The 24,092-nt window shown below is 41.7% G+C and overlaps 1 protein-coding gene across 2 annotated transcripts in view; it reads right to left on the bottom strand.

Annotated features, from left to right (window-relative positions):
• Positions 1-20,747, bottom strand: part of C4BPA (complement component 4 binding protein alpha) — a 53,020-nt gene extending 32,273 nt beyond the window's left edge. The window contains exons 1-8 of one of the 2 annotated variants that reach the window (XM_045456725.1): positions 20,509-20,747; positions 10,509-10,675; positions 9,519-9,701; positions 8,357-8,456; positions 3,352-3,437; positions 2,982-3,176; positions 1,794-1,976; positions 917-1,117 (exon numbers count right to left, since the gene is read on the bottom strand). In XM_045456725.1, the coding sequence (XP_045312681.1) occupies positions 917-1,117; positions 1,794-1,976; positions 2,982-3,176; positions 3,352-3,437; positions 8,357-8,456; positions 9,519-9,701; positions 10,509-10,650 (1,090 nt within the window). In that variant the 5' untranslated portion in view covers positions 10,651-10,675; positions 20,509-20,747. The remainder of the gene's footprint in view (positions 1-916; positions 1,118-1,793; positions 1,977-2,981; positions 3,177-3,351; positions 3,438-8,356; positions 8,457-9,518; positions 9,702-10,508; positions 10,676-20,508) is intronic. The other variant, XM_045456724.1, reaches the window with a different exon arrangement.
• Positions 20,748-24,092: the final 3,345 nt, after the last annotated feature.

Below are 24,092 nucleotides of genomic sequence, written 5' to 3'. Positions count from 1 at the left end.
CAGCTACATGCGAAAGAATGAAGGTGGACCACTGTCTTACACCATATACAAAAATAAACTCAAAATGGACTAACGAGCTGAATGTGAGACCCAAAACCATAAAACTCCTAAAAGAAAGCATGGGCATTAATCTCTTGGACATTAGCATCGGCAACATTTTTATGGATCTATCGCTTCCAAGCAAGGGAAGCAAATGCAAAAATAAATTGTTGGTGCTATGCCAAAATAAAAGGCTTTTGCACAGTGAAGAAATCCCTCGACACAGCAAAAAGGCAACCTACTGAATGGAAGAAGATATTTGTAAACGATGCATTCAGTAAGGGGTTAATATCCCAAATATATAAAGAACTTCTCAAACTCAACACTGAAAAATCAAATAATCTGATTAAAAATGCCTGAATTGACATTTTCCTGAAGAAAATATACAGATGGCCAACAGACACATGAAAAGTTGTTCAACATCACTAATCATCAGGGAAATGAAATTAACCACAGTGAGATATCACCTCAACCCTGTCAGATTGATTGGTAGCAAAAGAACAAGAAATAGCAGGTGTTGGCTAGGATGTGAAGCGGGCTCCAGGCTCCGAGCCGTCAGCCCAGAGCCCGACATGAGATCATGACCTGGGCCGAAGTTGGACGCTTAACCCACTGAGCCACCCAGGCGCCCCCCCATTTGATTTTGAACAAGGATAAGGAAAGGTTATAATTCTCAGCTCCTCCAAGACTTGCATGATGCCTCCTGACAATAATACTGCACTATTCTGTTGAATTATTATAATTCTCAATTTCTCTTGAAAGATAAAATTTCCTCCATTTAAGGTAAAAAAAAAAAAAAAAAAAGAAAGAAAGAAAAGAAATACTAGCCCAGGTTGGGCATTTAATATACAAAAAGATTTAAAAAGCAGAAACTCACCCTTACACTCTATGTACGGGGTCCAAGTCAAGTTTTCCTGACATATCACAGTCGTAGGCTCATCTGAAATAGGTTTATAGCCATCATGGCACCTGTATTTCAGCATAGTTCCAATAGGATAAACTCCCTGTTTTGTTGGCATCTGGTAGTTATACATCTCCCAGGAGGTATGTGGGATGTCTGGTAAGCCAAGACAACTATCTGCTCGTCAAAGAAGAACAAGGGGGAAGCGATGCCGTTACTCGGGATGCAACCGTGATCATCGACTAGCCTGTCCTACCAAAGGATTCCATGTGTTCATTCAGTCAGGAACTATCTTGCCCTGGCTGATGGATCAGCCACACCAGAAAACAGACTAGCACCAAGTTATCGTTATTAGTATTAACGTAATTCTCAGTGACTCACATAAGTTTATAATTGCAGAGTGTCAGAATCATAGTTAGGCCATATAATCCTTTTGTGGAAGTTAGGAAAAGGCATTCCCCCCCTCCACACGGGACACTTTATTATTATCTTTCAAATCAGTTATCATAATGTACTGATTTTTTTTTTTTTTTTGGAACAAAACAATTTTCTACTAACTGCAAGAGAATTGTTGAACGAAATATACTAATCTACAATGTTAATGTCTCCCTTTAGGGTTGGAGAGTCCACAACCCATGCAACGATATGTGGCAGCATTTTGTGGTTATAGAAGACCTTGCCCAGTGGACTCTAATCATTTTTTTCCCAATAACTACAAGACAAAGACAGTCATTGATCTAAATTTAAATTTTCACGGTGGGACAAGTGGGTCTAGGCATACAAGTATGCCCTCACCAGCATTTCTGGGTAATTTAGATGGAAACATTGAAATCCTTTCATGGCCCGTACTTACTGAGCTCACAAGTGGGAGGAGGAGGGTCCCAGTTGTTATCTTCTTCACAGTGGATTAAACTGCTTCCTTTGAGGATAAAACCTCTATTGCAGTCAAACACCATGGAGTCTTTATAAGTATAGTGGGGTCCAAATCCCAAGATGATTTTTCCATTTTGAATCTCTGGCTTAGGACAAGTGACTTCTAAAGAATCACAAGAAGAGACAAGTGGGTCATAAGAGAGAAATGGCAATGAAGATATTACTGTTGTTGTTAATCCTGTGTCAACTATAACACAAAAGCCTAATAACACTATATGTCAAGCGGACCCATAGAGAACATTTTTAAAACATTTATTTATTATTTTGGGGAGAGAGAGACAGAGAGCAAGCAGCAGAGGGGCAGAGAGAGAGAGGGAGACACAGAATCTGAAGCAGGCTGCAGGCTCCGAGCTGTCAGCACAGAGCCCGACGTGGGGCTCGAACTCACGGACCGTGAGATCATGAACTGAGCCAAAATCAAGACTCAGACACTTAACTGACTGAGCCACCCAGGCGCCCCCAAGGCTCTTTTTAAAAGCCAGGGCATGATTTACTTTTCTCTCTTCACCCACTGAACAGATTTTGAAAGCTCATGTTGGTGTGGAAATACCACAAGATCAAAGCTGCTAAGTTTGTTGCTAAATTTCCACCTAGACTACAGCTGCCCTGGAGTCTCCTGGACACTCAGCAGACTGAGTGTGAATGAAAACCAACCTTTACTTTGCAAAGCCAATGAGATATTGGTGCTGTTTGTCACTGCACAGCGGTACATCATGCATAAGTACCAGTTGAGAGAATACATGCATACATCATGGCAATAATTAGTCTTGTCATCATCCCATTTCCCCCAACAAATTCACCTTCCAAGCCAAATTCACCTTCCAAGTCAAAATGTATCATTGTGACTTAGCTTTTTTTTTTTTAAGTTTTTTAATTATTTTGAGAGAGAGAGAGAGTACACATGAGTTCGAATGGGGCAGAGAGAGAGGGAGAGAGAGAACCCCAAGCAGGCTCCATGCTCAGGGCGGGCGGAGGCTGATGAGAGGCTCCATGTGGGGTTCGATGTGGAGGAGAGGGGCTCGATCTCCTGACCCCGAGATCACGACCTGAGCCACTGTCAACGGTCAGATGCTTACCCAACTGAGCCCCCCCAGGCACTGTGACTTACTTTTACAAGTAGGAGGACTTGGGCTCCAGACGCCTGTTTTTTTATTTTTCACTGTGCAAGAAATGGAGGCTTTGCCTAAGAGCGAGAAGTTGGGGTCACAGCTGTAGGTGACAGAGGAGCCATATGTATAGAAATCTTCATCTCCACCGTTGTGCTTCCCATTACTGATGGCTGGAGGAGGATCGCATTTGGCGACTGGGATGAGTGAGTGAAGAGAAAGAAATCATCAGGGAAGGTATCCTTGCAAATCTAAACTTCATGATGCAGATTTTAATGGCGGGTAGAAGACGCAGCAAAGATACACGGGACTTTTAGTACCGAACATGGTTGATATAGGTTTGTGGTCAAGTCAGAAAAAGTCTTTACTTACTTATACATTGTGGGAGAGGATGACTCCAATCAACTCCTCTATCTTGGATCTCACAATGACTAGTGGCTGAACCAACTAAAACGTATCTGAATAAGAGAGGGCCAAAGATTGTAATGAAATTCCTCTGACTCTAAATGAAGCTGGACAAAGGGGTCTAAATACGTTAACTGGTTACACAATATTAAACAGTGAAGAAACAATATTTTCTAAACAGCATTTCCTACCGAGCACTCCGTTCAGTAAAACTTATCACCGCAGTGAGATGTGTGTGTTCGTTCATTCATTCTTTTATTCTGGAATCTGTTGGCGGGCAGCGACTATCTGTCAGGCATGGGGTTTATCCCGAGCTCAAACGGGACAAGGTAGGGTAAAAGGCTCATTCGAGTGTGTTCCGAAATGTTTTGTAGATGTCGGTACCAGCCAGGTTACTGGCCCCAAACTTTCCTGTCCTTGGGCAGGCAGCCTTCCTCTGACTTACAGGTGCTTACCCTCTCCAATACACCATTAGCTCTCTGTTCACGATCCCCATTTTTATAGCTCTTGACAAGTTCTAAGCTTTCTTCAGTTTGTCTTAATGCCCTCTGTATATTATGGTAACAGAAAGAAAAAGCACTGTTAGTATGTCTTAAAATTGTGCTATCATCAAGGAATAAATGTACACTCTTATTGAAGATTAATGCAAATGGGACCTCCAGTTGGCTTTATTTAATAATAAATAATAATACGTAATAATCCTAGTTGGATTTATTTAATAATGACTTAAAGAAAAACTAATCTGGGGCGCCTGGGTGGCGCAGTCGGTTAAGCGTCCGACTTCAGCCAGGTCACGATCTCGCGGTCCGTGAGTTCGAGCCCCGCGTCAGGCCCTGGGCTGAGGGCTCAGAGCCTGGAGCCTCTTTCCGATTCTGTGTCTCCCTCTCTCTCTGCCCCTCCCCCGTTCATGCTCTGTCTCTCTCTGTCCCAAAAATAAATAAACGTTGAAAAAAAAATTAAAAAAAAAAAAAAGAAAAAGAAAAACTAATCTTTTAATAAGATAAGAGACACTGAGATGTAAGCATTTCTTCATTTTGAAACTTCTTAAAAATGTACATTTTCCAAACTACCCAGGAAACCAAGTGAAAAGTGTGGTTTCCAGCTATTCCGATAGGAACACTTTAGTGTTCCGACAGCACTTGCGTTGTGAATCTTCTCACTTTCTGTCTTGGGAGCCATAAGGGATAAATAAGGATACATGTGAGAAGACCAAACTAAAGGGAGCAACAACATTAGAGGAAAATGTGAAGCACGGATAGCAAGCAAAGGAGAATCAACACATACTCAGTCGGAGAACCTGAAGAAGGAACACAACACAAAACAAAATAGCTATTTTGGGGGCGCCTGGGTGGCGCAGTCGGTTAAGCGTCCGACTTCAGCCAGGTCACGATCTCGCGGTCCGTGGGTTCGAGCCCCGCGTCGGGCTCTGGGCTGATGGCTCAGAGCCTGGAGCCTGTTTCCGATTCTGTGTCTCCCTCTCTCTCTGCCCCTCCCCCGTTCATGCTCTGTCTCTCTCTGTCCCAAAAATAAATAAACGTTGAAAAAAAAAATTAAAAAAAAAACAAAATAGCTATTTTGAAATGCACATCAAGTAAGTATTACAGAAGTAAAATAATAATCTACATTTTAAAATAGCAGCTCGCAGCACAAAATGTTGAACTAAGTGACCTGTTCCAAGACAACAAAGAGTAAAATTACTAAAGATTATTTTGAGCTAAAAGCACTTGAAATGGCAGACATAGGAAGGGCACTTAGACTTCTTTTCTTTCTGAAAGCAGGAGATCAAACTCTTCATGTAGAAGATGCTCTCCCTATACCACGAGGAAAAAAACAACCTTTTCACCAGAGATGAGGGGTTGAAGCCAAGAGAAATCTATACAGACAGACCTTGCAGAAATAACCCTTAATCTTCCTGTAGCCTCCCCATGTATTTTGTTACTTTTCTACAATTGTTACTTTTTATTCAGCCTCGCATATAAACACTTAGGCCTAATCACTTCTTGGGTCTTCAGTTTTCCTGTGTAGGCTCCCATGTATGTCTAAAAATAAAATGTGTATGCTTTTCTCCTGTTAATCTGTTTTATATCAGCCTAATTCTCAGGCCCATTCAGAGACCCTGAGAGGGGAGAGGAGAAGTTTTGCATCCCCTATAAGAACCTGTTCTTGTCCAGGGAGACTCAACATTAAAAAAAGAAAAAAAAAAAAAAAGTCTATTCTTCAAAAATGAAGTTAAACACTAATCCAGCACTGACTTTTTTTTATTTTTATTTTTTGCATTTTAATATAATTTATTGTCAAATTGGCTTCCATACAACACCTGGTACTCATCCCACCAATGCCCTTCTCAATGCCCTCCTCAATGCCCATCACCGACTTTCCCCTCTCCCCCAACCCCCCAGCACTGAATCTAAAATATGCCTAAATTTAGGGATGCCTGGGTGGCTTAGTCAGTTAAGCATCCAACTTTGGCTCAGGTCATGATCTCACAGTTCCTGAGTTTGAGCCACGCGTAGGGCTCTGTGCTCTTCGCACAGAGCTTGCTTTGGGCCCTCTGCCCCCGCTGTCTCTGCCCCTCCCCCTCTCATTCTCTCTCTTTCTCTCTCTCTCTCTCTCTCTCCCTGTCTTTCAAAATAAGTATACTTTTTAAAAATAAAATAAAAGATGCTTAACTTAAAACTTTATGTAGAAAACAAGTATTGTCAGGAAAAATTTTTTTAAAGGCAAGGAGGCAGGACTACCCATATTGGCTATTAAAACACATTATAAAGTCTTGATAAGTAGGTCACTGTGAAATATGTATGTGAATATACAGGCAAAACAATGGCTTTGAGTAGAAACACATATAGATACATACACGATATATACAAGACACATATGAGAATGTATTACAGTACCAAAAAGCACTCTCAAATTTGTAAATTGAAGATGGACTTTTGGGGTAACAGGTTCCAGTCATATGGAAAAACATTGCCTAAAATAGGCACCTCATGCTGTATATTGTATATTGACTCCAAATGGATCAAAGCTTTAAACATCAAAAAATATGAAAACGTACAAGCAGTAGAAGAGATCTAGGCAAATCGTTTAAAATCTTGTATTGGAGAAGGGCTTTTAAATGAAGACCTAAAATCTAGAAGTTACTTTATTTTATTTTATTTTATTTTATTTTATTTTATTTTATTTTATTTTTTTCACTTATTCATTTGAAATGAAGAGAGAGAGAGTGCGCATGCAGGGGAGGGGCAGAGGGAGAGACAGAATCCTAAGCAGACTCCAAGCCCGGCATAGAACACACTCATGAGAATGAGATAATGACTTGAGCCAAAATTAAGAATCCAACACTTAACTGACTGAGCCGCTTAAGCACCCCCAGAAGCCATTTTAAAAAGAGAAATCGATAAACTTGAAGCCGAAGTACAGTTTTTCCTTGAGAAGAAAAAAAAAAGGTATCAATACCAACTCAAAAGAAAAATTATATACTTGGGAGGAAAGTCTGCAGTTCATATCAGAAAAAAGGTCTAAACCCTAATATGCGTAGGTTATCTTGTGTGTGTGTGTGTGTGTGTGTGTGTGTGTGTGTGTGTATAGGTTTATGTATGCACATATCTACCCTAGAAATTAAGAATAAAAATTTCAACAAATTAATTGAAAAAATAAGCAAAGGAATATGGCAAATAGTCCACAAATAAATACAAATGTCTCTTGAACACATAAAAATATGTTCAACCTCGGGGCGCCTGGGTGGCGCAGTCGGTTAAGCGTCTGACTTCAGCCAGGTCACGATCTCGTGGTCCGTGAGTTCGAGCCCCGCGTCGGGCTCTGGGCTGATGGCTCAGAGCCTGGAGCCTGTTTCCGATTCTGTGTCTCCCTCTCTCTCTGCCCCTCCCCCGTTCATGCTCTGTCTCTCTCTGTCCCAAAAATAAATAAACGTTGAAAAAAAAATTAAAAAAAAAAAAATGCTCAACCTCACTCATAATAAGAGAAATATACATTGAAACTATGCTGAGCTTCCACTTTTACCTCTTAAATTGGAAAATTTTCAAAAAGTTTACAAGGTTTCTAAAGATTGACAATACAGAAAGTTTTTGAAGAGAAAGGCATTTACATACCCCGCAAAACACTGTAACCTCTAAGGAGAGCAATTTTGCAGTATCTTTAAAATTTTCAAATATGTGTACTTTTTGACCCAGAAATCCCACTCTGGAAATTGACCCTATAGATACAACTACATCTGTAAAAATTTATATATGTGCCAAGTAATGCATCCGAACACTGTTCAGAATAGCAAAAATTGGAAATATCTATGGATCCATCAAAGAGATTGTTAATCCGTGATGCATCATACGATAACATTCTTTGACGTTGTAAAGGCAAATCAATAAGAAACTTCTAGGCACAAACATGAAACTATGTCCTGTATACACTGATGAGTAGAAAACAAGGCAAGACTCAGGGGTGCCTGGATAGATCAGTCAGTTGAACACCCAACCCTTGATTTCAGCTGAGGTCATGATCCCAGGGTTGTGGGATCAAGCCTGGTGTTGGACTCCATGCTGAACTTGGAGCCCGCTTGGGATTCTCTCTCTCCCTCTGCCCCTCTCCCCCACCTGCACTCTCTCTCAGAGAAAGAAAGAAAGAAAGAAAGAAAGAAAGAAAGAAAGAAAGAAAGAAAAAGAGAGATAGAAAGAAAGATTCAAAGTTATGTTCGTTATTGGAAAGGTGCGATAAAAACGTATACTAATTTCTTAACTTGTATTTTTAAAGATAAACACCAGAAAGATACATAAGAAAGCAAAAAAAATGGATCCCTGTTTAAGGACACAAAGGAATGGGTGGAGGGTGAGAGAGTAGAAGTGACAATCCTCAGCGTATATGGTCTTATATCACTTTTACTTTTGAACTATATGAACACATTAGCTACTGTTTAAAAAATTAATTTAAAAGAATTGTTTCTAGATTGCTTCGCACTCACCCTGTTGAGCAGACGAATTCTATGCGTGATCCAAACAAGATATCTGTCTTAACTATCACTTGCCCGTTTTGTAATTCTCCAGGATGTCTGCATCTTTTCTCTGACAAAAAAAAAAAAAAATGTAAATGATAATTAGTGATTCCAAGTATTCACAGATAAGGCATTAGAAAAGAAGATTGATTGATTAGCTCTGGCCTATGCTTCCAGAAAGACCCAGAAGCTGAAATTCAAACTTATTTCTGATCCTGAATCACTAAATGTTTACTTTGGGGGATAAATGAATGCAAAACATGATCCCATATTTTTCTGGTACATTTCACCACTAAAGAAAAGGACTCCGCTAAATCACTGTGGTAATGGAGTCTACGACCCAGGATAGACACTGATTAGGGAGCTATGGTCCATTCTATATTTGTGGCATATACTTTGTATTTACGCCAGTCGAAAATGCATGTCATGAGTTACAAAAGGTACAATAAAAAGCGTAGACTGTATACGCTTACTATTGGAAAAACGTTACGGAATATATTCTCAACCACAAGTGAATCACAGAATCTTCTTCCAAACACAGCAAATATTTTGGGTGAAGTTTCTTTGGAAACTACATTACCACTCTCTAGCCACATAACTTTTTGTTTTAAGTTTACGTGTTTATTTTGAGATGACAGAGTGCATGCAAGCAGCGGAGGGGCAGAGAGAAAGGGAGAGAGAGAGAATCCCAAACAGGTTCCGTGCTGTCAGTGCAGAGCCCAATTTGGGGCTCAATTCCGTAAACGGTGAGATTATAGCCTGAGCCGAAATCGAGTCGGAAGCTTAACCTACTGAGCCGCCCAGGCATCTTTGTAAAGAATGAATATGGTTTTCAAAATAGTAAAATTGAATTTGCAGTTCACTTTGGAAAGAAGTGTTTACTGAACTACGTTGTAAAGGATAAACTTATTTTTCACTGCAACTAGGTACTTTGTAATTTTTGTTTTCTTTGTTTTTTTTATTTATGTTTTTCAAAAGGTAGCACACATGTGTACTTTGGAATCAGTAACTGACAACTGGATGGTTTCTTAGTAACCAAATATTATCACTTGCAGTCAGAAAACTTAATTCCTGAGACAATTTTGCAAAGAGGGGCAAAGCTCAAATAAGAAAAATAAATGTTCATACTTACTGACACAGAACTCATCGTAGTTCCATGACCTGTATCGGCAGGTAACATCCTGACTTTTATAAGGATCCCTACTGTAGCCAGGACGGCAGGTGTATTTCAGGACAGTCCCAGAGGTGAAGGAAGTCTGGTTCAACACATTTATTGGGGAAGCAAAGTATAAACTCGGTGGGGGACCACAACTACCTGGACACCAAAATGACGAAGAATGGCGGAAGTTAATGCCTTGAAACACAGCATCTTAATATTTCAGTAGTATGATTTTTAGAGGAAGAACCATTCTTTTCCCCTCTAATCAAGAAAAATTACAACTCCTATTATCCTCATTGTTCAAGGAATCCAGTGAGTGATGAGTAACACGCATGTGCTGGTAAAGGATAATGATGATGGTAATGATAAAAACGTCGTGTCAGATTGGTTGCCTCCGGAAAGGGAAACCCCGGTGGCTGGGAGATGGATAAGAACAACATTTTTAATTTGCATTTTTTTGTACATGCTGGATTTTGAATGATATGAAGGAAAAAGCATGGAGCCCTTGAAACATGAAAGTCTTAATCCTGCTGACCTTGCAAGAATTAAATAAGAGGATTCATTTACATTTCCGGAGCCCAAGTAGAAGTCTATACTTCATTCCCCTCTCTATTCTAGATAGACCCAGAAGCAGTGAAAATTGCTCAGTCAGGCTGATAGATCCTATAGATTTGTTTCAAGTCATGCTTGGGAGACAGATTGTTTTGGAAATCCCTGGAGGAGAAATGGAAGGAGGAAGTGTCTAGAAAACTGCTTCCTTTGTGGATAAAACAAAGCACCCTTAAATCCCAAATAACTCCAAATCCTCTTAACCTTCAAATTCTAAGTTTCTGATCAAATAAATCCCTTGTTGCTGAATGTGGCTTTCTGCTCAAAGTTGAATCATCTGTTAGTCTTAAGAGTGAATGAGTGGATGATCTTGAATATCTGTTGCCAAAATGAACATACCTCTCTATTACTCACCAAGGACAGTAGCAAATAGAGCAGCGACCAAGGTCATTTGGAACAGAGTTGGATCAGAGACTTTCCACAGCCTAGGTAAGGGCCAGGCTGCCATTTTCTTTTTTCTATGACGGATCCCATTTAGAGGAGCACTGGGGTGCATGACCTGATGCTTCTCCCACAGTTTTCTGCCAAAAGAACTCAATTTGATAAACAGTCATTGAGGGACACTTGGGTGGTTCAATCTGTTGAGCAGCAAACTCCTAATTTCAGCTCAGATCATGATTCCAGCGTTATGGGATGGGGCCCTGAGTTGGGCTCCATGCTGAGTGTGGAGTCTGCTTGGAATTCTCTCTCTTTCTCTCTCTCTCTCTTTCTCTCTCTCTCTCTCTCTCTCTCTCTCTGCCCCTCTCCCCTGGTCACTCTCTCTCTCTCTCTTTCAAAAAACAAATAAACAAAAATAAATAGTCATTGAATTCCTACTTGTCATAATGCACCAGGATAAATGCTGTGGGGTCCACATCTTCAAGAAAATTAAGGCCTAGAGTGGAAGAGAGGACATGAATACAGTGTCACAGCACAAGACAGTGAGTGTTAGTCTCTGTGGAAGTACTTTGCTCAGAGGAGAGGAGAGGGGGTTGCTAAGAAGGGGCAGCTTATACATGTGTCTGAATGGGATGTAAGGGTCAGGTTTAGGAATTTATAGATGCTATTCTTTAGGGAATAAAGAATCGTTGTTTTTTGTTTTGGGTTTTGTTTACCCTTTGTTTACTTTGAAGCTAAGGAGTGACTCATTACCATGCTCTGAACAGAGCAGTATGGCAGATGTGTACATGACAGACTGAAGTAAACAGAGAGAGGAAACAGGGTAGCTAAGGAAGACTATTGCAATTGGCCACGTGAGCCACAAGATGGTCTGACCAAGGAAATGGCAGAGGAGTTGGAGAAGAAGGAACAAATGTAAAACAAAATAAAACCAAAAGGCAGGCAAATGATGAGACAGAGAAAAGGAGCCAGATCTGTGTAGTATTGAGAGTTCCTCATGACAACTGTCAACAAAGACAATAAACCATCAAGCAATTTGCAGTTTTGAAAGAATGGTTTATAGAGAGATACATATAACTATAGATATACATATAGATATACAAAGAAAAGTAAAAATTTATGTGACAAATGTACTTTCATTATTTAATCAGACTATTTAAAGACTTGTTTTAAGCAAAATCATGAGGGACACTTTTCTCTCCACCACTCCTGTTCTCTTTGGGAAAAACAATGTATCTTAAATTTACATTAAAAATAGTCCTCGTTCTCTGGGACGCCTGGGTGGCTAGTGGGTTAAGTGTCCGACTTCAGCTCAGGTTATGATCTCGCGGGTCATGCGTTCAAGCCCTGCATCAGGCTCTGTGCTGATGGCTCAGAGCCTGGAGCCTGCTTCGGATTCTGTGTCTCCCTCTCTTTCTGCCCCTCTCCTCCTCATACTGTCTTTCTCTCCCAAAAATGAACAAACATCAAAAAAAAAAAAAAAATAGTCCTTGTTCTCAAAGGACTGTATGAAGTTAACTCCTAAGGAAATACTGAATTTCATCTTTTATTCTGATACGTATTAGATCCAGATAATTCTACACTTCCCATGTGTCCATAATTCATATTATGCACATATCTGTGTAAATAAAGGGAGGGCCCTCAAAATTTCCCTCAGAGATATTTCTGTCCCACGTTGTAGAAGAAAAAAAAAAAACAATTTATGATGACCTATATTTCTGTTCCACATTACTGGGGGGGAAAAGTTTATAATGACCCTTCACACTATGTGGAGGGGCCTAATGTCCTCATTGAGTAATGGCTCATTTAACCTCATCTTTCCAAAATTCATTTCTGATGAAGCAATGCCTTCAGCTGCCGTTGGCTGTGGGCAATTCTTTCTGATGCTCAGCTTAGTCCCTGAGCTCCAAACATGGCTGCTAAGACAGTTCTGCTGAAAAAATAAATTCAATCTGATGACCAACTTATCAAATGTATTCTCTTACTAAAATATGTTTACAAAATATGTACCAAATACATGCAAGCTGTCTAAAGAGGTAGAAAGGAGCCAGGACCAGATTTTGGGCCCTTACACACCACCTTTCTTTTTTGTTTGCGCCTCTCTTTTCTCCTTCCTGATCTCTAGTCTCTCTCTTCCTCTTGCCTAACCATCTGGATGAGACAGGAGACAGACGGGGGTAAGGCTGGTTCCACATAGTGAAAAACAATGCACCAAATCATCTGTGAAATTTGCAAGTATGATAAATTTCTCCCATCCAATAAAAACTGTTATGAACATGGGGCGCCTGGGTGGCGCAGTCGGTTAGGCGTCCGACTTCAGCCAGGTCACGATCTCGCGGTCCGTGAGTTCGAGCCCTGCGTCAAGCTCTGGGCTGATGGCTCAGAGCCTGGAGCCTGCTTCCGACTCTGTGTCTCCCTCTCTCTGACCCTCCCCCGTTCATGCTCTGTCTCTCTCTGTCTCAAAAATAAATAAAAACGTTAAAAAAAAATTAAAAAAAAAACTGTTATGAACAGTAAAAACGATAGAAATGAGTTTCTTCAATTTTTGATAAGTTCGTGTTTGTTGAATTTCAGTGAAATTGAGGAAAGAGATATAAGAATACCCATACGTATTTTTAAAAAATTAAATGGAAGCTTTTTAATTAAAAAAAATAATAATAAAATAAAAATACCAATGCATTGGCAAAATAAAATTTGGCTATAAAAACTCAAGAGGCTAGTACTATAAAGTGAAAATTACTCATATGAATTGTTGCAGTTGTTATGTTCACAATAAAAATATACACATTGGATATACCAGGGGAAAATATTCATGAGAATATTTATAAAAACACAGCCATAAGATTAAATCCCTACCTTTAAGAATTTGAATAGAAATACCTAAGATACTGCTACAAAGAACATATTCGTTAGTTATGTTCAAAATTCATATATTTGTAATCATTGAGTATATTCAAAATGCATATTTAAAACAATGTTCAGAACTGATGACTGGATAAAGAAGATGTGGTTTATATATATAATGGAATACTACCTGGCAATGAGAAAGAATGAAATCATGCCATCTGTAGCAACGTGGATGTAACTGGAAGGTATTATGCTGAGTGAAATAAGTCAGTCAGAGAAAGACAGATACCATAGGTTTTCACTCATATGTGGAACTTGAGAAACTGAACAGAAGACCGTGGGGGAGGGGAAAAATAGTTACAAATAGAGAGGGAGGGAGGCAAACCATAAGAGACTCTTAAATACAGAGAACAAAGTGAGGGTGGCTAGGGGATGGGGGAGAGGGAAAACGGGTGATGGGCACTGAGGAGGGCACTTGTTGGGATGAGCACTGGGTGTTGTAGGTAAGCGACGAACCATGGGAATCTACCCCCACAACCAAGAGTATATCTTACACACGGTATGTGAGCCAATTTGACAACAAATTATATTAAAAAAAAAAAAAACAATGGTCAGTAAATTGATAATCCGATAAATTCAGCAAATTGGTTTCAGCAAACTGATCCTTCAGGAATTGGCACTCACTCAGTTGGCTTCTGGCAAAGACCTTTTCGGGGGTTTGGTCTGAGCCCTCATGCTTTGGCTGGCCTGAACAACCTGGATGTCTGACAGTCCCAAATACTTTCCGAAGACACTCCTGCCGGGGCGCCTGGGTGGCGCAGTCGGTTAAGCGTCCGACTTCAGCCAGGTCACGATCTCGCGGTCCGTGAGTTCGAGCCCCGCGTCGGGCTCTGGGCTGATGGCTCAGAGCCTGGAGCCTGTTTCCGATTCTGTGTCTCCCTCTCTCTCTGCCCCTCCCCCGTTCATGCTCTGTCTCTCTCTGTCCCCCAAAAAATAAATAAACGTTGAAAAAAAAAAATTAAAAAAAAAAAAAAAAAGACACTCCTGCCCGTATCACCTGCTGGTCCTTCTTCCCTCTTTAATTCCTACTCATTCTGCCAGCCCCTTATCCAATGGCCCCTTCTTTCCTCCAAGCCAGTCTCCATATTCTAATTACAACTCAGTGTTTATCATTTTGATTCTGACTTGGCTTATAATTAACATCCGAAGTCTGTCCGCAACACTAGACCGCAAGGTCCTTGAAGTCAGAGGTGGGTGCTTACTCGTCTCTGCCTCACCTAGTACCTAGCACTGTGCCTCACACAGTTAAAGTACTCAATAAATGTTTGTTGAATTCACATGCAGAAGCATTTCGTGACGGGGGCGCCTGGGTGGCTCAATTGGTTAAGTGTTCAACTTAGGCTCAGGTCATGATCTTGTGGTTCATGGGTTCAAGCCCCAAGTAGGGCTCTCTGATGTCAGGGTAGAGCCCACTTCGGATTCTCTGTCCCTCCCTCTCTCTCTGCCCCTCACCTGCTCACACTCTCTCTCTCTCAAAAATGAATAAACATTAAAAAAAAAAGCACCTAATGATAAAATGTTTTAAAGAAAGGTAATACTGCCCCACATCCATATCTACTCTTAACAGTGTTTATTTTGTCAAGGCCAGAGCTTAACTGATTTTTTAAAAAATTTTTTTAAATTTATTTATTTATTTTGAGAGAGAGCGACTGGGAGGGGCAGAGAGACGGAGAAAGATTAAGAATCCCAAGCAGGCTCTGTGCTGTCAGCACAGAGCTCGACGTGGGGCTTGAACTCCCGAACCACGAGATCATGACCTGAGTTGAAACCAAGAGTCGGATGCTTAACCGACTGAGCCACCCGGGCGACCCTGAGCTCCTACTGATTTTAAGGTGAGACACACCTGTCTCTTAATCAGAACAGACCACAACGATTTTACCCCAGGCTCTTCCCCCTCCTTAACCTGAAGTCCTCATATCCTCAACCATTCAACAGAGGACCGTGAGGAGGGAAAGAATGAACAAAAACTAGTTCCCCTCCCTCCACAGGCTATGACAGGAGATAAAAGGCAGCCACACACACAGACCCTACACTAGAGTGAGGAATTCATGTCTCAGCCTCACGCCGAGGCCACAGACACAGTGCTGGGGACACAAGAGGCCAGTATGTGGCCAAGCCCTGGGGCATGGGCTCTGGAGTCAGATCCAGGCTATGTGGATTGAATCTTGGTTCCACCAGATGGGAACTGTGTGGCCCTGGGCCAGATACGCAGCTCCTCTAAGCTTCAATTTCCTCTTTTATAAAATAGGAATGAAAACTATACACGCCCCTCGGAATTGCTGCGAGGTAGCTTGGCGTGGCATACAGCTGGAACTCAGAAAACATTGAGAAGAAATGTTAGAGAAGGAAGTGAGGGGATCGGGGTTGGCATGTGACCCTAACAGGACCAGAATTCCCGGAGTCAAAGCATCATCAGAATAATGATATACAATTGCAATGACGTCTGCCTGCATCACAAGGGAACTTCAATTAAACCCCAGCGCAGAGGAAAGCGCACTTGGACTTGACCCAGAAGTCATTGGTTGGGTCTTCACTGTGGCCTTTGGTGATCGTGAGACCCAACACTACACCCAGAGCAGAGACTCTGGCACCCCTGGGGGCCTGTTCTGGGGGGTTCTTCTTCCCCCCCAGTCTTCATCGTCTTCCGGAGAGGAACTCACCTACTCCCGTGATGATGACCATCACCCAGGAATCACTCACAGACCTCTGAGCCCAACTGTCTTCTGTAGGTGCAAAAACTTACACGCTTCATAAACTCTGTCGTTAACAAAACTCTTTTGCTGCCCTATTCAGTCCCATATGTAAATTTTGAGTCTCCAAACTGTGAAAGTTTCTACAAGTTGGTTGAAGAAATCTCGGCAAAATAAGGAGGAAATATTTTGTCTACCCCTGTAGTCTCACAAAAGCAGGTACCTGCATCATAAAACTGACCTTGCAGAGGTTATTTCTAAGACTTTAGAGATCATTACTCTGCCGCTTGGCTGTAACTTTCAACTCTGGAAAAGTCTACAATTCCAACGGGTTACCTTCACAAATTATTTTTTGTCTGGGATCATATTTAAATTACATTGCTGCTTTTGACTGTGACAAACACCTGTGAGCTTTCTTTGCAAATCCAGAAACAAAATCAGCGCACTTGTCACATGTAATCCTGAAAGTAAACTCAAACTTTTCACTCTGTTGGATTTCTTTTTTTAAATATCAGCTTTATTGAAGTGTAAGTGACTAAATTTTAAGATTTTTAAAGAACATATCACTCTGATTTCATATTTGTGCACCTTGAGAAAAGACTGCCCCCCCCCACCCCGGCCATCCATCTTTTTATTTTTTTAATTTTTCAATGTTTATTTCTGAGAGAGAGAGACAGCGTGAGCAGGGGAGGGGCAGAGAGAGAGGGAGACACAGAATCCAAAGCAGGGTCCAGGCTCTGCGCTATTAACGCAGAGCCTAAAGCGGCGCTCGAACCCACGGACCATGAGATCATGACCTGAGCCGAAGTCGGATGCTTAACCGACTGAGCCATCCAGGTGCCCCACCACCCATCTTGTTGATGAACACATCCACCATCTCACACACTTATCCATTTATTGTGTGTGAGAACATTTAAGTTCTACTTTCTTGGCAAATTTCAATTATATAATACAGTGTTATCAAATATAGTTCGTGTGTTTTATTTTAGATCCTCAGAACTTCTTCATCTTATATATGAAAACTTATAACCCTTTACCAAGCTCTCCCTATTTCCTCAACCCTCCAGCCCCTGATAACTGATTGTTAGATTTCTTACTGAAGCAAAAATCTTTTCTCTTCTGTTTTTTTTTTTTTTCTTTTAAGCTTAAGGTCTAATTCCGAAAGTCCTAACTGCTTCCTTTGTATCTCCCAGGCACCTCGAATCCAACATATCCCAAATGAAACCCACTGTCTTCTCTCCAACACACTTGACCCCCGTGTCAAAGATCTCAGCTAAAGTAATCATCTCCACGCAGCCGCCCAGACTAGAAACCTGACTCATCCCAGCCTCCTCTCTCTTGTCCCTTCCCATATTCAGAGTCTCCAAGTCCTATCACGTTGGCCATAGGAGCAGTAGAATCTGCCACTCTCTCCTACAACCCTTGTCCATAGTCTGGGTTTAGGCTGTCGTAATTCCCTTCACCCACCCTCGGCCACTGCAGAAACCTCCAAACAGGTCTAAGCCAGCTTCCAGGCTGATGTTGTTATATTCCTAAAAAGCAGTTGGCTTGAAACTCCTGTGGTCCTCCGTTTACAAGGTTTCCATACCTCTCCCAAACATCCCTCTGTTTCTGCTCACTTAAAACACTGCACTTCAACTTCATGCAGGTGCTTACCTTTCCCAAAACACATCCTGGATTTATTGAAACACCTGCAAGCATTTGCATATAATATCTCATGTGCATGGATGCGCTTAACCTCCAAACGCCTCTTAATTCACTGTCCAGGTCAAATGTCACCTCCTTAATGACGAATTGTCCAACCCCACCGAGAAATATCAGCCTCCTCCAGGTGCCCCTAGTATTTTGCTGATGCCTCAGTTGTAATACCACATTGTATCGTATCTATTCACTATCTATTCACTTTTGCCTCCTAAAATAGATTGTGGGTCCCTTGGAGACAAAGATGCTTGTTCAACTTCCTGGTGCTGATCTGATATTGGAACCGACACATAATAGTTATCCAATAAATGTGACATAAATAAATCAATATAGTTTTCCCTTCCGAGTGAGAAGGATTAACTGCCTTCCCGAGGACCAAATGGAATAATATCTGTGAAGTGCTTTGCAAGTTGCGAAGACATAAATGATACAGTGAGCCCACTTTCCTCACTGGTTCTTAGTGAACTAAAGAGTATGGTGACTCGGTGGGCCAGGGGTGGTATCCGCCGTTTGCCATCACTACTCCCTGTGGTTCCTCAGCAGAACCTGCACAGGATTCAGCAGACCACAGAGGATGGGGTTGGAGGCTAGGACTTGTGAGGCAAGGACCTGAATTTGAGCCTCAGTCAATACCACAGTCTAATTCTGTGATCTTGAAGAAGCCATGTCAGCTCCTTGGGTCAGTTTCTCATCTCACAAATGATGACAGGAAACTTAGATCATCTTTCCATTCCGTACAAAGTCTAGAATTCTATTAGCTGCCCACTGAAAAGCTAGGACTTCCCTAGTAAATATCCTCGCATTTCAATGACATCATCACCTTTTGAATTCCAATAAAAGTGAAACCAACTCAAGAGCTACAGTCAACGTGACAGGTGTGTGGTGGAAAATATCATTGGTGGGGTGCCTGGGTGGCTCAGTCAGTTAAGCATCTGACTTTTTTTTTTTTTTTTTTTACTTTTTTTTCATGTTTACTTTTGACAGAGAGAGACAGAGCACAAGCAGGAGAGGGGCAGAGAGATAGGGAGACACAGAATCTGAAGCAGGCTCCAGGCTCTGAGCTGTCAGCATGAGCCATCAGCACAGAGCCCAGTGCAGGGCTCAAACTCATAGACTGTGAGATCATGACCTGAGCCGAAGTCAGATGTTTAACCGACTAAGCCACCGAGGTGTCCCTGAGTGACTGACTTTTGATTTCAGCTCAGGTTGTGATCTCATGTTTTGTGAGATTGAGCCCTGCGCTCTGTGCTGATAACACAGAGCCTGCTTGGGATTCTCTCTCTCTCTCTCTCTCTCTCTGCCCCTGCCCTACTCTCTCTCTCTCTCTCTCTCTCTCAAAATAAATAAATAAACATTTTTTTAAAAATGTTATTGTTAGGCGTACTGCAGTACAATTTGAGAGGCGCTAGGAAAATTCTCAGGCCCCAAATTTCTCCTTCCATTAGAGATTATTTTTTTCATTTTTTAGAGGGAGAGTCGGGGAGAGTGGCAGAGAGAGAGAGGGAGAGAAAGAGAGAGAGGGAATCTTAAGCAGGCTCCACACTGAGTACAGTGCCCCATACAGGGCTGGATTCCATGACCCTGGGATCATGACCTGAACCAAACTCAAGAGTCAGACACTCAATCAACTGAGCCACCCAGGTGCCTCAGTTAGAGATTACTTTTTAAGTATGTGTATTTATTTTGTCTACGCTTCCTCTTTTAAAACTCGGATGCCTCTGGAAAGGGTAATAGTTTTCTTCGGTCTCAGCTGATATCTCCTTGTTTATACCTGCACGCTCAATCACATCACTTTAAGATTCCAGAACTAGCTTCCACACTTGCACCTCTTTCCTAGAATCTCTTTATCTACATCAGCTCCTTGCTTGTGTGCTCATATTATATTCAAGTGTATCAAACCTTCTCTGATACTTCTGCCCACTCTGGATACTTGAATTGTCATTCTCTTTGTACTACCATATTTAGCGAGAGAACGGGAGTCAGCTAAGAGTGGTCAAGGAGTTGGAATGAGGACAAGAATAGTACTGTGTCTTGCCCAACCAAGAGAGAAGGAAATTTCAAGAAGGAAGAGTAATCAACATTGCCAGATTCAGAAAGTGAGGAAGAGAAAGGAGGTGAGAACAGTTAAGGTGTCTAGCTTCAGAAACTAACTGGAGGCTGACCAACGTCTTCTCATCATCAGATCAAAAGATCTTTCTTTGCTGGTGGTGGTGGAGGAGACGTGGAATGGTTAATAAAATCTCCGAAGGGCACTGCACCAATTTTTAGAAGGTAGACTATAAAAACCAGGTCTTCTATGGACCCCTCTGGGTAGTCTGGTCTACCTGTCAGAGGTATCCTAGTCTTAAACTCCCCTATGTGGAGAGATAGTAAAGAATCAATGAACCAACACGCTCGACCTTTAGATACAATAACAAGAGTGACATCTTACTTCCTTTCTGCTTTAGTTTATTAATATGCATTATTATTCCCCCATTTATAGTAAAAAAAAAAAAAAACATTGAGGCTCAGAGGGATTAAAAGTACTTGTGAAATCACATAACCTCCTAAAAACTTATGGAAAGATTTCTGCTGCAAATACCCCCAAGTGTGTGTTTGTCTTATCTTTCTAATCTTGTTCTCCTTAAAGGGCCGAACCACCAGCCTTTTCCCCAAGGTACCCCAAATAATCCACTGACCTTCGGGTAGCTGAGGAAGAAGCAGAAGACTCTGTCGTGGTGCCTCAGGTTGTTTCTCAAGGGAGAAAAGCGTCTGGATCTCTAATAGTTTTACTTCCTCCCCAGATCAGAGTTTACCAGACTACCCTGAAGCTAGCTGGTAATTGTACCACCAAAAAGTCCCTGAATTCAGCCCTGTAGTTGACTGGTCAGGGATGGCTGAATTGTAGTCGATGGGGAGAGACTTTCTACCAGCCTCGTGAATGATTAATGGAAATAAAGCACTGGTGTTTACCTAACCCTCTTCCTCTGCACCAACCCTCATCCTTGATAACATGTTGCAATCACTTATTTGCTCCTCCGCCAACCATTTCCCCTAAGTGGAAAGATAATATGAATTTGATGCCAGAATTCTTTTTTTCTTTTCATAAACACAAGACAGACATCCACAGTGCACTCCAGCTAGCCTAGAAAACTCAGATACTGTAGGGTTGAGACTAGGTCCACGAAAATGATCCACTTCCCATGATGGTAGGTCCAGCAGGCCCTCCTGGGGCTCAGGGACTGGTGACTTTACCCTCTGCGGGTGTTCATTCCACCCCAAGATGGTAAAATGGCGGTGGGGGGGGGCGGTTAACAAATTCACTGAATCCCTGCCATATGCCGAGTTGCCTGGAACAAATCAACACTCAATACGTGTTAATTAACGACTACCCCCACAGCTACTACTGCGTGCTGGTCACCAGATGACTTCCAGAAGTTGGTCAATTACTGAGCGCTGCTCAGAGAAATGCAATGAAGGGCCAGCATGCTGGTGATCATACAGATCTAGGAAGAACCCCAAACTCTGACATTATCTAATTAACGTTTTAATCCTCAGGATTAAGATTTGTGTGCTCAGGAGATTGCTATTAAAGAGCAATTTTTCCCGATAACTTCCCTTTTTCTGTCATAAACACCAAGAGTCTCATGAAGGTCTCAGAAAAGATGGAGTCGAACCACCATGGAAGCTTTGACAGAGGTAGGAGATTTGAGCTGGGCTTTGAATGAAAAGTGGAAATATTAGATGAGACTGAGAACGCTATTAGAGGTTAAGAGAACATAACCAGGTCACAGGGTGAGACAGATTTGTTGACTGACCAAAATGAGAATAGAGGAGGATTCCAGATTGTGCCAGGTCTTGAGAGCTAAGTCGAAGGAAATACCACCTTTCAAGGGGAATCTTCAAAATGCCATTTCCCAATCTCTTGGAGTGCTTTTCCTTACTTTCCACAGTGACTGCTCCAAATTTTTCTCTTCAAGTCACCAAATGGTCTTCCTCTCAGCAGGCGATATTGCCTCCTACTCTACCACACAATCGTTCCTCGGCTTCTCCCCACCTGAGATTTTCTCTCCTATTCACTCTTGTTTCAGAAGAGATCTTTTTTGCTCTTTTTCTTATTTTCGAGGTGACTTTCATCCTGAAATATTCCCCAAATCTTGCAAAAACCTCAAATTCCATTGATCTTCTGTCATGAGATGCTTAACTCTCCAGGTCTCCTGTGTTTCCTGCCTACTCTTTCTTGTTAGTCCCTCCCTGGCCCTCCCGTTGTGGCCTTCCAATCTGACTTCTTCCCACACTTGTGGACACAGCTCTTTCAGGCATGTCCTTATCTCCAAGTTCAAATTTTTTTTAACTCATGTCACGATTTCTTGGCAGCCCCTAATCCTGCTGCTAATCTCCTTTCTGAAACACTTCTCCTTTGGCTTCCATCGCCCTAAACTTTCTTGATTCCTCTCTCTTACTAAATGCTTCGTTCTTCTTACCTCCTTTTCTCTTTCTCATCCCCAAATATAGATATGTCCCAGGTTCTCCTTTTCAAAAAGTTTTCTCTCCATATATTTCATTATTGTACCTGCTGTCGTGGCTTTAACTCTTCCCTGTAAGAGAACTACCCCCACAACTACCTCTTTTTATTTTGTATTTATTTTTTTTGAGACAGAGAGATACAGAGCATGAGCAGGGGAGGGGCAGAGAGAGAGCGAGACACAGAATCCAAAGCAGGCTCCAGGCTCCAAGCTGTTAGCACAGAGCCGGACGCAGGGCTCGAACTCACAAATGGCGAGATCACGACCTGAGCCGAAGTCAGACGCTTAACCGATTGAGCCACCCAGGCGCCCCCACAACCACCTCTTTATACCTGATTACTCTCCTAAATGCAGACTGACAGTTTTTGTTGCCTCGTGGAAATCTTACAAACACATTACACTAGCACATCCAAAGGGAACTACTCATTTCCTGTCCAGAAGCCTCACCTTCTGACCCCAAGATCAATCCAGGCTTCCAGGAATGGAATTTCAAACTCAGCTTTAAACCCTTCCTCTCCCTCATCCTCCAATGTTTGATGAGTCAAGAAGTTTGATGAGTTGTTTTTGATTTTCCAGTTCTCCCATGTCTAGTTTTCTCTTTCTATTTCTGCCACCACCCAGTTCAGGTCACCATTGTCTTCTCCGGCAGCCCTTTATGTGGTTTCTCTGCCTCTGTTCTTTTCCTACTTCGACCTGTATATACTACATACTGTCATGAGAGAAATCTGTGTTCGGTCCCTATGACTTCCTTTCTTGAAAGCCTTCTATCTCGGAAACTAATTTGACAATAAATTTCATATAATAAAAAAAAAAAAAAACTCATCAAGTTGAACACTTACATAAATGCACTTTATTATTAAAAAAAAAAAAAAAAAGAAAGCCTTCTATCTCTTCTCACCGCCTATCAAATAGACGTCAAATTCTCTAACATGCTCTTTAAAAGCCTCCATAGGGGCGCCTGGGTGGCGCAGTCGGTTAAGCGTCCGACTTCAGCCAGGTCACGATCTCGCGGTCTGGGAGTTCGAGCCCCGCGTCGGGCTCTGGGCTGATGGCTCAGAGCCTGGAGCCTGTTTCCGATTCTGTGTCTCCCTCTCTCTCTGCCCCTCCCCCGTTCATGCTCTGTCTCTTTCTGTCCCAAAAATAAATAAACGTTGAAAAAAAAAAATTAAAAAAAAAAATAAAATAAAAGCCTCCATAAACGGGCTTTAATGTATCTTTCCAGCCTTCTTTCTCATCACTCCCCATGCTTTATCCAGGCCAATCCAGGCCATGTGCTGTCCCCTAGACATGACCCATCCTTCCTGCCTCTGCATAACATTTAAAAAAAATCATTATTAGAAACTTTCTTTCTTTCTTTTTCTTTCTTTCTTTCTTCCTTTCTTTCTTTCTTTCTTTCTTTCTTTTAGAGAGAGAGAGAGCATATGCAAATGGGGGAGGGGCAGAGGCGGGGGGGGGCGGGGAATCAATTTAAAACATGAAAGAACTTTCAAAGAATCAACACCTGCAAGTTCATTATCCTAGGACAACTGTTTTCATTTGTGCCTTGCTATAGCCTGGCCCTTCTCTACAAGAATAAAGGTTTTACATAAATGCGATCTTAAGTGCTTAATATTATGTATTCTCCTTTTACTTAGGATTATATTTTTAAGATTTTCTGATCATAACACCATCGAAGGTTGTGTTACATTTGGTATGCCATAACTTACTAAAACATTTTCCTAAGATTTGACATTTCAGGTGTTCACAAGGTCTCACTA

Source organism: Leopardus geoffroyi, chromosome C3 (genome assembly GCF_018350155.1).
Source record: "Leopardus geoffroyi isolate Oge1 chromosome C3, O.geoffroyi_Oge1_pat1.0, whole genome shotgun sequence".
Classification (NCBI taxonomy): Eukaryota; Metazoa; Chordata; class Mammalia; order Carnivora; family Felidae; genus Leopardus; species Leopardus geoffroyi.
Note: the sequence above shows the minus strand (reverse complement) of the source record. Positions and strands in the feature narration are given on the sequence as shown.